The following is a 15,756-nucleotide window of genomic DNA, read 5'->3' on the forward strand; positions in this document are numbered from 1 at the left end:
AAGGGATGTTCATGTAAGAAAGGAGGAGATTACTGCAATCAAAATAGGCAAGAAGCGTTGAGCAGAAAGACTTGAATGGATGTACTGATTTACTTAGTATAAAGAAAAGACCTGATTTTCATATACTTTGACACTAACTCTTTTTCTATGAATAGCTGATACCAGCAGTAATTTGCTTTTTACTATTTATACCCTTTGTTTACTATCTTTTTTACTTCTCTGGCCTACACGGAGAAACCCCATTGGTCAGGTTCTCTTTGCTTCCTGTCACTTTCACTCTTTGGCGCTCATTCTCTTTCATTATGCTGTAATATTTGGGTTGCAGACACTGCAGGAAAATGTTTAACTCCAAACAAACTGTTCAATGACTTTTTTTTTTCCAAATGTCATGGCAACACTTCTATTATTAATAAGCTTTGTAACATTTTTACATAAATGTTTTTGGCCTCCAAATTATGTGATGGTATGTCTTAATAGCTTCTAAAATATCAAGAGTTTTTACTTCGATACTACATTTATTAAATTCTGTAATTAGTCTTCTTTGGGAAAACATTTTTGAAGGGCAGGTTTCATAGAATAAATGCTACGACATTGTTAGCAATATGGTTTGCAGTCAGACACAATATGTGGAAAGGAAACGAGAGCGAAAGAAACAAGAAATAATTTTACATAAGTTGCCGAAGGAACTCAATTTGTGGTGTTCAGTTTGGAGTTCTTAGGAAATATTTACTGCTTTGTATATAAAAATCAATTTTTATAGTAGAATATTTACCTTAGAGTAGCTGTGTGAAATGGCTTTGGATTATTCCATTGTAAGTAAAATTCTAATTTTACAAAAATTGAACGGTATTGATTGGAATTCTAAAAAACAGTTTAGATGGACAGGTTTAACAATTTTTGTTTTGAGTAATCTTTTTGTAGACTGTAAAACTAAATTTTCTGTGCAGTAAAGGCTAAATCATTGAAAGCAAAATATGTGTCTTCCATTTTAGTTCTCTGAATTTCAGAGAATATCAGCAGGGATTTATAAAGCGGAGAACACATTCAGTTGATTTTCAATTGGTCCAGTTATATATATTGACTATGTTTAACCCAAAGAAGACTAAATTTATTCCCAGTTTGACTGACAACTAAAATGTTCATACTTTTAAGTATAACTACGTGTAAAATAATTTAGAATAAATTTGAAATTGGTTTTTAAGCTGAAATGGTTGAGTTCAGCTTCGTAAGATATAATTAACAATATTTTCACTAACTGACAAGAAAATAGTATTGACACCAGAATATTTTTGATTAACATGAGTTTTACCAACTGCAGTTTAATTGCTTTTTTCCCATCCATTCTTCAGGAGACCTCATGGAAGGAGAGCTTTATTCTGCTCTTAAGGAAGAAGAGGCCTCTGAATCCGTTTCAAGTACGAACTTCAGTGGTGAAATGCACTTCTATGAGCTTGTGGAAGACACAAAAGATGGTATCTGGCTGGTACAGGTACAGAAAATGTTTCCATTTTTTTTATCATGGCTGAAATGTGCTTCAGAGGAAAAGCTATTTTTAGAGACCAGTTCACCTGATAACAGAAGTTAGACTCTAAGAGTGTGAAGAGACTGTTTCTGATTTAGTGTGATAGGGGAAAGTAGCCCAGGAAAATGCACCATGGTAATGGGCACTGGAGGGCTAACCTGCACAACTACAGATAGGATAGGAAGCGACAAAGTTCCTTCGGTCATTAAAACAAAAACCCTTTCTTTCTATTTCTCTTGGTAAACTGTATACTGTAATGTATGATCAGGAAATAATACTCCAGTAAATATTTGTTAGGTGTATGGACTGCCCTGGCACACTGTCTGGTGTTGGAAAAATTTCCTGTTGGATGTAAAGCATCTGCCTTATGTAACACCCCCAACAGGCATAATTAATATCCCAGCTCTTGCTGAGTTCCCCCTGCTGAACCAAGCTGCTGTGTTCAGGTTCCAAGCACTGGACCCATGTGCTTTTAAGCTTTCCTTGTTCTGGGCAGGTTCCAACGCCGGCTTTCTCTCTTGGGTTTCATTGGCACACTTTCTGCATAGTCTCTTTGCACTTCATAGAGATAGGATCTGGGGGGTCTGTTTGCCTTAAACCACCAGCACCAAACGGCATACTCCAGAATTTAAGGAGTCTTATGAACTTGGCATACTTCAGAGCTCCCTTTCCTTAAGCTGTCTTCTTGCAGATGCTGACTTAGTACTGCTCCATGGACATGTGCCAGTTGAAGCATGTAACATGGGGATTTTGCACAAGAGGGTCTAAAATTAATTGCTTTTGACTTTATGGATCAAAAGATGTGCAGACGCAAATTAAACTATAAAACGCCTATCTTCCAGCAAGTGATCCACGGTTTAGCTGCCAGCCTGGACAGAATGGTTTCCTGGTCTGGCTGTCTTCTCTGTCCAGGGTATTTCTAATAGGAGACTATCAAGATTTATTAACCCTCCTTGTTAGTCCTGTATTATGTCTCCTTGGAATTTCCTTCAAAATGCAAACAGAAGGACAGTGAAGAATGCAGACTAGTCTTGCAATCAAAATAGAGTTGATAATGATAAAAAAAAAAAATCTATAAAAATTTGTGATCTCAAATGAACACTCATAAATTGTACATCCATAGATTCTCCACAGAGACGCAGCATTTGGAAATTAATTACTTAACCCTGACTAGCCAGGAAACGCGTGCATGCTACTGCATACCCAAAAGCCCACTCCAGAACGGTTTAAGAGAATAATGTAGATGATCATTGTCAATTTGCATTCTGAATTACATTGCAACATTATTGAACAGATTACTTAATATGTTTAAAAATGTAGCTTGCTTCTTGCTAGGGCTGATCAAACAGTAGCATGTGTTAGAAACGTATCATTCGAGTGATGCTACTGTTTTTTGACTATTTGCCTGGCTATGGAGTTGACACAATAACTGCAAAAATTGTTCAAGAGCTTGTTTGAATTGCAGTGGAATTGACTGAATAATTTATTAACTGAATACTATGTGCCCAGCCTTACGAAATAAAAGCGAGAGAGAGAGAGTATTTCAGTTTCATTCTTGGCTTCACTTGATTCATTGATGCATCACTTCCAGAATTATTGTTTCTCCTCATACTTCCCCCTGCACCTCCCAGGTCCTCCTTATCTTCTGCCCAGCAAGGTGTTCTCTACTTTCCTGGAAGTATTTTTTCCTCAAGTTCCTTCTTTCTTATCCTGTTTGTTCCTCCAACATTTCTTCATACCGTGCTTCTCTCTGCTCATAACTGACCTGATTGATTTCTCCTGACGTCTTCCTTCAACTGGCCGCTCCCAGCCATAAATGCATAAGGCTTGGAAATGTTACCAAGCAATTAATTAGCTATAGCACTAAACCTAGACAAAGACAATAATAAAGCTAGGGACTTCCCTAACTATGCAAGGGAGAAACTCGCTTCTTTTTCCTTGCCATATCACCACTACCACTTACTGGGGCAGTCTGATAATGGCGAGTCAACGGTGATCTCAGATGGTCGATTTTGTAGGCATCATGACTGAGGAGCATGTGAAGGAAGATGCAGTCTTGTCTCAGGTTTTTTTCTTCAATGAGTCTTTCCTGTGCATGAATTATGGGATGAAAGTGCAAAAGGGGTTAGATTCTGCCTGAAGCTTTTGGGTGGCAATGGCTGGTTAACTTGATTGAAAATGCTATTTTGAGAGAATCGAAGAAAAAGGGGAGTATATTCATTATTGTCTTGTACATTCAACCTGTAGGCGAATTTGCTATATTCTGTAGTGTCTGAAAATAAAAATATGAAGAAGCTGATCAAAGTCAATACACACAGAAATGCCACGTGCTTTATGGCTAGGCCCTTTGTTTTTAAGAGTTTATCAAAAAACAAAGCATCCAAGTGGTCTAGTAATCTGTGCATCCAGATAAGCAATCTCTCCTGCCTCAGTACCGCTCTATGAAAAAAGTGCCCAGTGCTACTGTAAGAAACTTTCTTGGGGGTCTCACGCAGCAGCATTCCTACCTTGTGCCTCTGCTTCTTGCTTGCTACCTACTTTGGTGGCATTTTGCTTTTGGCAGGTGAGAGGGCCAAGGGGTTATGCATAGAGCTGAGACCAGTGCTCTTTCCCTTATAGAGTGCTGCATGACATTCCTGCTTTCCCAGACTCCCTGCTACAGGTTTCTAGAACTTCCTTACCTCCAGTGATATACAAATAATTCCAGTATACATATGCTACACCATGGCTGCTTACAGACATAAAAAAACAAAACAAAACAGCACTTTAAGCTCCATGTGCCCTGGCACTGAGGCCAGCGCATGCCCAGAAGAGGCAGAGTGTTGGATCCAGCTCGTCCAACATCTATATAGATCAGGCGTTTCAGCGGGGCTTTTATGGCACCGTTATCTAATAGCTGATTGAATCAAATTTAGATAAAAGTGCCAAAAAGCCCTGCTGAAGCACCCAATCTATACAGATGCTGTGGAGCCGAGTCAAACTAATGCACTGCTGCTTCTAGTAAAGTGTGGGGGGGTTTCCCCCCATGTCTATCAGTGCCCTATGTGGCTTCCAAAAATACAGTAAAGAATCTACATATTCAGTTGTTCTTCAAATTATGTTGAGTGTCAAACATGTATAAAAGCAAATCTTTCTAGTTAGTAGCAGTAAGATCTGGGCCTAACTACTGTTGTGCCATAACTAGTCAGACAGGCAATGTCATATCAAGTGTCTGACAGTGGCTACTGCTGAATTCTTCTGAGGAAGTTATGAGATTTGTAGCATACCTGTACAGCACGATAATATGGAAAAATCGCCATGGCTTCAGTGCGTGATTAGCTCATTCCCTGGTAACAAAAGGACCATCGTTTTCATCCTGTGCAGTGCATTGTTGAACCCTTTTATTCATGTAACATGTTGACATTTCTTCTTCTAAGGTGAAGGCATGCCAGGGTGCTACCTTAAAGACTAACTTGTTCAAAGAGGCATAAGCTTTCAGAGGCAACAGCCTACTTCATCAGATGTCATGAAGGAACTTGCAGAGAGATGGGGTATTAAATAGAAAGGAGTAAAGTAATTTAATACAAACAACAGGGAAAGAGAAAGGAAAGGATGGGGGCCGGAGAGACTGCCAAGAGAGGCAAAGGAGGCTTGAACAGGTCAAAAGGGAAAAGCAAAGCAGTTAACTGATTGAGAAATATAAGGGTTATAAAAGCTATCCAGGTATGGGGAAAGAATCCAGAGTCTTTGCTGAGACCATACTGGACACAGTTCAACCTGTGGATAATTTTTTGTTCCATCATGTTGCGTTCAAGTTAAGTTTTTCAAGTTATGGTATTTTGACTTTTGACCTGTCCTTTGAAATGAACTGAATTGGCAGATTCTCACTTGCATACTACCTCACCATTTAATTTAAAGGGTTAGAAACTAAGCTCTGTCGCTGAAATCAAACAACTTTATGTACTGTAAGGCCTCTATCTGTATCAGCTAATGCTGGAAACCTGTCTGATCTGATCTGCTAAAGAGGATAAAATTTGGTTGCCACCTAGCTGCAGGATCATTTGTGAATTCCTATGGGCTGTGGGGATTGGCGTCACTGGTCTAGTAGGTGGCATTCTTCCAGCTGAGTAAGAACCGTAAGAGTGTCCCAATGCATTGGAAGTGCTGCCTTTTGCCTAAGACACCATACTGAGTTTGACTGTTCAGTTATTGAAGATCATCTGCCCTCTTTATACACATCTGATGTCCTGGTCAAATTAAAATTAGAGAAACCAAGTCCTAGGGTTCCCTTGGCAGTTGCATCTGGACTCAGTTTTTCCACATCTTTTTATATGATACACACCCACGGTATGCACTGGATTACAGGAACATTTTCAATTTGAATATTTTCAGTTTTAGGTATGTAAATATTTCATGTACTTGCCTATCCCTTCATTTTCCCTAATGTTTTGTGGTGATGTTACTATTGTGTTCTCTGATTTTTTTTCTTTCTTGCTGTTTAAAAGCCTAACAATAAAAGGAACAGTAGAACTGACTAGACACAAGAGGTATCAAAAACAGTAAGGGCAATTCAGCACAGGTAATTTTTTATTTAATGTTATAATAATCTCAGAACCTAATGTTACCAGTAACATATATCATCTAAAAGTCTGACTTTTCTATTTAGTGTCTCTTTTTAAACAGAGCCGCTATTTCAGTAAAGATGATTAGATGGCAATGCTCTGCACTAATCTGTAAAATGCTTCACCTTCAATCTTCTAACAGCTCAGGTCTCTGTTCGTCCTTGATTAAGCATTGTTTTAATTCAACATGCACTAGAATTTACCCTGTTTGTGATTCACTGAAAGAATTAATTACTATTAAAAATTATTAAGGTAAATCCTGTTCTAATACCTGTGATATCAACATACGTCTAAGTTTCTTTCCTGCATCTTATTGTAATCTTTTTTTGTGCATCAGATGCACAGTAAATTTCTTTATCCTATATCTTTTAATTGTAGGAGTAAACAAAGAAAATTATAAAATAATATCGTGCTGACAAAGGTACTACAGTTAAAAAGCTGCTTCATCTTCAGGTGTCAACATCTGATCTCCATTCTCAAGCCTTGCAATGCTTGGCGATCATCTGCTGTGAGCTAGCTTTGAAATTTAATGAGGCCAGATTTTGTTATAATGACCTGCAAAAAACCCCCACTTAAAATAGCTTGAAGGAGACCTGGCTTAAACCCAACAGAAGACATGAAACTTGCAAGTCGAGCTACCATCCTATTGTGCTTGGTAACAGAACAGGGTGTGATCTTTCTGTATTAACAGAAGCTGCTCTGGAAAGTAGTAGTGTTTAATTTTCTCAGATATATTGACTTCTATCAAACCCTTCACCTACAAGAGTTTTTGTGGGCTATTTCATGGAAGTCTTTTAAAAATATCTTTAAGATAAGGGAGTTGGCAAAGCAAGTGACAACTACATCAATAACATAATTTTAGAGAAGCTGTCAGCAACTGTGTAAGCAACTGTTTGAGATGTCTTTGTGTTGGAGGGAGAGAAAGGTGGAAAACTCTTGTTAACATTGTTCTGCTTTTCTAGGCATGTATTCATAGATTCATAGACGTTTACATCAGAAGGGACCTCAGCAGAAGTTGAGTCCAATCCCCTGCCGTGGGCGGGAAAGAGTGCTGGGGTCAGATGACCCCAGCCAGATGCCTATCCAGCCTTCTCTTAAAGACCCCCAAGGTATGGGAGAACACCACCTCCCTTGGAATCCCATTTCAGATTTTGGCAACTCTTATAGCAGGGGTGGGCAAAATGCAGCCCGCGGGATCTGGCCCACGGGGCCCTTAAAACATTTAGAAAATTAATATTTATCTGCCCCTAGCTGCCTATCATGCAGCCCTTGATGATCTGCCAAAACTCAGTAAGTGGCCCTCCACCTGAAATAATTGCCCACCCCTGCTTTACAGTAAAGCAGGTCTTCCTGATGTCCAACCTAAATCTGCTTTCCTTCAGTTTGTGGCCGTTATTCCTGGTTATTCTAAGGGGTACCATGGTCAACAGAGCATCTCCTATTCCTTGCTGTCCCCCCCATCCCAATGAATTTTGTAGGTACCCACAAGATCACCTTCTCTTCCAGAGGCTGAAGAGATCCAGGGTCCTCAATCTCTCCTCGTAGGGCTTTGCCAGCGGGCCCCTAACCATATGAGTGGCCTCCTCCAAACCCTCTTGTGGTTGTCCATATCCCTCTTGAAGTGCCGTGCCCAAAACTGGACTCAGTACTCCAGCAGTGCTCCAGCTGCGGCCTGACCAGTTGATGCCTTGCTCATCTGCGTGGTATCTGCTCTTAAAAGTCTTTTGCTCCTTTAGTCCTATAGCCATGACTAACTTAATAGAATGATTTTGATTCACACCTTTGAGTGTCTTCAGTTGGCCTCATTTGGGAATTTTCAGTTTAACCCAATGTCAGTGGAGCTGTTATAATGAAAAATCTATTACGCAACCACCTGTCAAAATCAACAACATTTTGAGGATATGGGTGCTTGTACACATGACACCATTACCATGTACACGTGACAAAAATGTCACTTTGTGTGGCTTAATGGCATGACACTGTACATGTGCAGGTGTTTTGGGGTTTTAAATGAGTTTGCATTGTTGCATACTACATCCTGATGTAGTTTAGTTTCAACAATGTGTTGCAGCTATTAGTCAGCTTGCCCTCCGGCTGTGAGAGAGGTGGGTAGGCTCTGGAGGAAAAAAGGATTGGACCCCTTGCTGCTTCTGCCTTCAGCAGACACCTGCTGAAGGCAAAAGCAGCAAGGGGTTCAATCCTTTTCTTCTTTTTTTTCAGTGGAGCCTGTCTGCCTCTACCACAGCCAGGGGGCAAGCTGCTAGCGGGCTGAGCACCCCCTTAGCTGTGGAGGGCCCTGGTGCTTCCTTCTGCACCAGCATTACCCCCGGGACTGCCCAAGTAGGCTGCTGGTGGGCTGGGTGCTGTCCCAGCTCAGGGTTGGAGAAGAGTTGGATCAGGTCGGGTGCTGCCTCTGAGCTGGGGCAGCAGCCAGCCTGCTAGCAGCCCACCTGGCTGGCCCCAGGGTGTGCTGTCACTGTGGAGGGAAGGACTGGGGGCCCCTGCAGCTCAGGGGCTGCTTGGCCTGCTGGCAGCTTGCCCCCCAGCCATAAGCAGTCTCCAGTGAACAAAAAAAAGAGGGCCCCTCACTAACAGGGATGGAAACCCCTAAATTGAAACCCACCATTTCAATTTAGGGGCATAGAATGCAACCCTAAGTACTAAATCCCCATCGTGTGTACAAGCACCCTGTGTTACCATACCGTATGTCTCAACATCAGTTGTATCTTACTTTCAAGTACTACCTTTTAGACTAGACTTTTCTCTTTTTAACAACCATTTAATCAAAAATTTTAAACAGAAAGTATGGAAGCAATTAAGGTCCCAACACTTGCTTTAATTATGTTCTCTTCTTTTACAATTATCAGTTCACTAACCTAGTTTTTTGGGAGGGGTTGTAAGTACTTTCAAGGTATTTATTACCTTAGTGTCAGTGCATTTTTTTTTTTCATGCATTTGTTTCCACATTTCTCCCAACTTCAGTTGTGAAGTACTGGGACATGGAGGAAAAGTGGGATGTGCCCAATATTTCATAGACAGCATGGGGCAGAGCAAGGACCCAAATTCACTGTCTCTTGAGTTCCAAGTCAGTTCCTGACATGGTGGACTATTCTATACCTCCGAGTCACCCCATTTCTGTCACTTACCAGTTCCTCTGTGCAAATAATTTGTCTTCTCTGTTGCATATGCTGCTTACAGAGATTTCGACTCTGTAACCTCAGCTAAACCAGCTGTATTTGGTGTAGATCATGCACAGAATGTGTAGTATGATACAGGATGTTGATTAGGACTGTGTTTCTATTAATATGGATCCGTTACTGTTAACGCGTGAGAAGACCCAATGCATTGCAAAAACTCTGCTGCACTAACTGCTACTGATACTGATAGTATTCTGCAGATTGCTAACAGGCAACAATAAATATCGTTAGGGCACTTACATTTTTTGCCATGATCAGTAATGCAAATGTTTATAAGATTAGCTCCAAGACCAGTCCTTTTAGAAACTCTTTCAGTAACTTCCCTCCAGTTTCATATTTCCTCTTTTCAGCACATACCATTCTTTTCTGTCATAAATAATAATTTCCTATGTGATACTGCATCAGATGCTTTACTAAAGTTCAGAAAAATCTGCTCCATTTCCTTTGTCTAGAAAATAATACCATGTTGCATCCTACTCCATTTTCCATTCTGAATCCAATCCAGATTCTCGATTATTCTTTTCTTCAAAACTTGTTCTAAAGCCTTGCATATCTTGTGGTCAGGTTAACTGGTCTATGTTTTGCCAGATTAGTTACCTTTCCTGAAATATAGGAATTACATCAGTTTTATAGTCATAGGGTACCGCCTGTAGTCATAGGGTACCTCCTAAACACCATTTGCAGATCATTTCCAAGTAATGGGATGGAGGTTATCCAATCTCTCTGATTTCAGCACATTAAGCTATTTGCATTTTGCTTCCTCAGAGCTCAGGTGTGGTCATTTTTTGTCGCTATGCCCTCGTGTCCATTAGTGATTTCTGCCCATATTCAGTATAATTTGTTCTGGTTTTCAATCAGGACAATCATTTTTACTAACTGAACCATTGGTAAGTTATGTTTAAACTCCACTACATCCTCACAGCACAGTGGCCCTATATTGGTTCCTCAGAGCCTCGTTCTTCCACTCAGGATCCTACCAGTTTGTAAGTTTAGGGTCAGGAAGGAATTTTCCCTCTAGATCAGATTGGCATGGTCTTTGTAGGGGGGGGTTGTGTTTTTCTGCACCTTGAGGCATATTCATGTTTCTTAGGATCTTGACTGTGCCATGTTGTAATGTGTTCTTGATGTTTGTGATTTTGTGCCTTCTGGTTGGTGGGAAGGTTTGAAATGGCAATTGCTTGAGCAAATGAGTGTCTGCAAATATAGAGAACTGGACTCAGTTGCTTAGGAGGCCCCTTCCAGGTCTGTGTTCCACTCTGTCTTTCCTTGTTTTCTTTTTGTTTACATGGCTGAAAACCCTTTTTTCAATATATTTTAATTTCCTCTGTAAGGATTAACTCAGCTGGACTTCTGGCAAATCTCACTTGATTTCTCCATTTCTTGACCTGGAAGACACTGCTTTCTTTGCAAATCTGTCCTTTTGTGCTGTTCTTTGGCAAGCACTTTTCTTATTTTTAATATCCTTCTTGCAGTGACTAGTCATCCATTTGGGTTGGGAGCCCTGTCTTAAATGTTTCCCCCTTTGCTTGGCATTCCTCATAGTATTACAGCCTTTGACTTAATGAAAGCCTAAGCCTCCTCCACATTCAAATCCCTGAGCTTCTCAGTTCAGTTGACTGTAATTTGTCAAACTTTGTCCTTTGAAAATTGAAGACTACAGTTAGGAGTTGCCTTTTTGTTTCTTTTTCCATTTAATTTAAATTGAATCAACTTGTTGGGATTTAATTCAAGGTTATTTTCTAGGACTCCTTCTGTAATTATGATGGTGCTTACCAAGGGGTCCTAGTTTTGGTGCGCTGAACTCCTCGGGCATCAAGGGGAATTTGCTGTGTGAAGGAAAGCCTTTTACTATAAGAGTTTTAAAAACAAAGAAAGCAAAGCAAAAGATACAAGAAGTGTTAGCAAGGCTTCATTTTGTAAAACCATGTTAGATTTTTCTTTAACACAGAAAGATTGTTGAGACTCCATCATCCAGAAGGTTTATCTGAGTACAGGTTAGATCAATGCTTTTTTGGAATGCTTTAGGCAGAGATGATTCTGCATGGAGCAGGGGGTTGAATTAAATTAGCTTCTAATGTTACTTTCTGCACCCAGTCTTCTCTCATTTGTCATAAAACCTTACATTACTAAATTGTGTTGGTTTAGAAACATGAATAAATAAACTTGCCCTTTAGATACGGTCATTTTATACCTGAGTGCCATTATTTTTTAAGTGAAAAGTTAAGCCAGTGCAACAGTTAGCTGACACTGAAACCTATTATCGACTGTCCTGAGCTGGGGTCTTATTTTTTTGACAGTCTTAGTGAGTAATTGTTTAGTGCAATATGGGGTGGAAGAAGAGTCAAGTAGTGGTAATACACATGTATGTAATGTTAAAATACATTTCTATACTCTTGACAGCGGAGTTTTCTTATGTGGCGGAAGAGTGTTTATGGCCATCCAGTCTTTAATTATATTCCAACTGTGCTTTTATTTGTTCTTGGTATCTATACAGTTACTTGGTAAACATGAATGGGGTCCAGTTCTATGACTTTGCTGAGGTGGTAGTTTAAGGCCTGAAATCTAACAAACTGGATTTGCCAGTTTGACAGGTGCTAATAGCTGGCACAGGGATGGAGTTTACGTAGGATACCCTTCTTTAAGTTCAGAGACAAGTATGTGACTAAATGCAATGCTAGGTTCTTTGCAGGTCAACTCCTGCCTTGAATGGTATTTCTCAGGTCAAGAAGTTAGTGCCTTTAACTAATCAGCAGCTTATTAATTTACCAGGAATCATCTGATTTATAGATTTGTATTGAACACATACCTAGGATCATTGGCGACGCATAGGGGTTGCATGCTGTTGCAATCGCTGCTGGCTGCCACTGGTCAGTGCTCACCACCTTCCTCCCCCACCGCCAACAGTGCCATGCCTGTGGGAGCTCCCCACTTACTGCCACCATGCTCCCACCGCCGACAGTGCTGCTGCCACCTGCAGGAGCTTGCCATGCCCCCCCAGCCTCCAGGGGCACGTGGCGTTCATGCCTACGATCTTACAAGTGACTGTTCTCTGATATAACTGTTAGGCTAGGGACAGACATTCAAAAAGCCTGACCTTGAATTGATTCAATCTTTCCAAGTTAGTCTAACCTGCCTAGGTTGAACTGGTTTGCAACCACACAGACATTCTCTCCAGACTGAAGAAATGCAGGCACATGCCTGCAGTGGTTCAGGTTGGAAGCCCCGGGGGCACTAGAGTAGCCCAAACGTCCTTTCCCCAGGGCTGAGCTGAGGGAGGGGTGGCCAGGCCCCCATAAGATGCTCTGATTAGGGAAGGGTGTAAACCCCCACCCTGCCTGCATCATCCAGGCTTTTCCCTGCTCACTGCTCAAGGGGTGGGAGTATTGCCAGACCCCAGCCTGGACTCTGAGGCAAAGGGGGTGTGTGCAGTGCATGCATCTGTTGATAATGAGCTTTTCAGTCTCCCTCCCTGCTTCTTCATACTGTCTGCAAACCTGACAGGTGAGGGAGCCAGCAGGAGGCTGATAAGCACCATTTATCAACCTATCAACAAAACAAAAGCCTCTCTCATTAGTTCAAGCTCTTCTTAAACAGCTTTTCCCAAGGAAGGAATGCAGGAACATTACTAGCTGAACTGTTGATTAGCCTCAAAAAGCCCTAAGCAGACACTGTTCTGTCTGCCTGTCCCAGTGAAATGGGAGACACAAACACACGGTCACCTCTCAGCAATAGCTAGCATACCACATGCCTAATGTCTATGGGGCTGGGGTTTGTGCTGTGGGAGATGGGAGGGAGGGAAAGAGGGATTCCTGCTTGAGCAGCAAGGGGTGGGGGTACAGGAGGAAGCCAGGCAGACCCTGATGTGCGGAGCTCCTGCTAGGAAGCAAAGGGGCAGGGCCAGCCCTGTTTTCTGGAGCAGACAGCATAGGACAGGGCTGCAAAGCATCTGGGATGCTGGATGACTCTGGTTTAAGTTAAACCAGGAAGGGGTCTGGGACAGAACTTGCATAATCCAGTTTGATCCAGATCAGTTAAGTCTGATACTACATTCAACCAGGTTTATCTTAAACCAGTTAGTCATTTTGAATCTGGTTTATGTGCACTGAACATCTGTTCCGTTACAGGTTTAAACCAGTTTCTGGTCACTTAAACCAGTTTATGTGTAATGTCTGTCCCTAGCCCTGGAGTGTGTTTATGACAAAGGACCCATTTATGTACAACCCTCCCTTACCTTCTAAGTCCTCTTTACCAATGTCTAAGGCAGGGGTGGGCAAAATGTGGCCCACCAGGCCATTCTATCCGGCTCACGGGGCCTCTAAAAAATTTAGAAAATTAATGTTTGTCTGCCCTGGGCTGCCTGTGATGTGGCCCTCGATGGCTTGCCAAAACTCAGTAAGTGGCCCTCCTCCCAAAATAATTGCCTGCCCCTCGTCTCTGGCCTCTTTAAGAGAAAGCTGGATAGGCATCTGGCTGGGGTCACCTGACTCCAGCGCTCTTTCCTGCCCAGGGCAGGGGGTCGGACTTGCTGATCTACTGAGGTCCCTTCCAACCCCAGCATCTAAGTTTCTCTTATCACTTCTAGTAACTCTTCAGGAGTAAGAATGAAATGTTTCAAGGTGCCTTTCTGGTATCTGCTTGTTGAGCTGGTTATTAAAGGGGCAAGTTTAAATCACTAGTGATATTTTAAGGGTTTGTTTTTTTTTATCTCATAGGAGAAGGAAGTTCCAGTAACTCAGCAAGCTGTTCCAAAATGTTTTAAATTTGCAACTGATCCACCACACTTGTGTTCCTGATTCACTCCCATCTTCTATAGGCAAGCTGGGTGTTAATATTCTTGGCAGCAGTCTTTGTAGCTATGCCAGGATGAGGAGAGATGTTTCACCCATATGTATATTGTGAGAGATTCTTGGCTACATGTTTCACTCAAGTTCTATTTAGATAATCTTAGCTTCTATTTGTGAGGGATTGTACAACCTCTTAGTTTATCTGGAGTTCCTTGTATAAAATGTCTTACCGTTTTAATCTTTCTTGCTGCTTTTAGTTTCTAAATGTACCCTCGGTTGGGGTACACAGAAATGGATAACTTTTTCTAGGGGCCAGGTATATTTGTGCCTTTACTTCTCACCCTGCACATGCAACATAATTGACGAATCGTGGTGGAGACAGCAGTTTTTGCAGGAAGACTGAAATGTCCAGTTGTTTAGGTAAGCTGCTTATTATACACAGCGAAACCTCTGCCACGGACACCTGACAAATGGCATTTTCAAAGTGAAGTCTGGCAAATGTTTTAAAGTGGCAACGAGTCTGCTTGTAGAAGCATGTAAGGCATTTCTAAAATAAGCAGAGTGGTGAAACTGCTACAGCTCGTTGCTTGACGCATGATTGGTCAGGTCATTCAAAATTACCTGTCAGCAGCAGACCAGCATTTTTTTCCTTGTAGACTGTTGTGTATACAATTCAGATGGCAAATGTTTAATAATTTGTACTTGCAGCCCTTTCATCTAAGTTGCTCTGACCTCCAAGTAAAACATCGCTATGAATTATTCTCAAGTGGAAGAGGGGAAGCTGAGACAGGGACTTAACTTACCTAGTATCATGGAACGAGTCACTAGCAGTTGAGAGCCATGTTTGTGGCTGTATCTACAGAGCATTGTGTCCTTTGCAAGCTGTTGCAAATGGTCATCTTTGTGGCTAATCTGGAGAAGAATAATTTAAACTGACCTGGGTCTATTTATTTGGGGAGGTTTTACTTTTTTATGGGACGAGGTAAAGTATGATGAACATCAGTGTAGTAAAGAGCAACCATATTTTTTGTCCCTTGATTGCATTACATGGATTTTTTTCCCCCACCTAAACCTTCTGTAAAGCATTAGGAGTTTGGTATTTTAGCAAGTAATTATTAATAAGCATGTCCTTGATGTGCCTTTTTCTTGGCAGTAACCATAATATTCTTATTATCAATATTACAATTTCACTTGTCAAATCTAATTTTGCAGCTAGGGATAGACAAAATATTACAACAATACTCTTTGTTTTCTTGTGGGGGGAACGCAACATTGAAGATAAAAAGGGTTCTGTTTGGACAAAAGTAAACGTCAGTTCTAGAAGAACAAATGATTTCTGTTTCTGACACTAAAGCGTCTTTCTTCTTTTTAACAATAGGTTATAGCAAATGACAGAAGCCCTCTGGTGGGTAAAGTCCATTGGGAAAAAATGGTGAAGAAAGTGTCGAGGTTTGGCATACGTACAGGCACTTTTAACTGCTCCAGTGATCCCAGGTATATTCTTTAAAGGATTATTTAAGTCCCTAGAATGTCTTAGCACAGTGGTGTTCTTGCTGTAGAGCCTTCTACTGTAAAGTTAGCCATGATAAAGGCTACTGCTTACAGGTTTTTTATCTCCATTAAAGTCTGTCCTGGGGTCCCCATTTTTCACT

The 15,756-nt window shown here is 41.2% G+C and overlaps 1 protein-coding gene across 3 annotated transcripts in view; it reads left to right on the forward strand.

The window, feature by feature from the left end:
• CHMP3 (charged multivesicular body protein 3) overlaps window positions 1-15,756 on the forward strand; it is a 57,131-nt gene that overhangs the window by 12,067 nt on the left and 29,308 nt on the right. For 2 of the 3 annotated variants that reach the window (XM_090035337.1, XM_090035336.1), the window contains exons 2-3: window positions 1,350-1,489; window positions 15,483-15,598. In XM_090035337.1, the coding sequence (XP_089891463.1) occupies window positions 1,358-1,489; window positions 15,483-15,598 (248 nt within the window). In that variant the 5' untranslated portion in view covers window positions 1,350-1,357. The remainder of the gene's footprint in view (window positions 1-1,349; window positions 1,490-15,482; window positions 15,599-15,756) is intronic. The other variant, XM_090035339.1, reaches the window with a different exon arrangement.

The sequence above is a fragment of the Crocodylus siamensis genome, chromosome 2 (genome assembly GCF_052110815.1).
Source record: "Crocodylus siamensis isolate JL-2025a chromosome 2, ASM5211081v1, whole genome shotgun sequence".
Taxonomy (NCBI): Eukaryota; Metazoa; Chordata; order Crocodylia; family Crocodylidae; genus Crocodylus; species Crocodylus siamensis.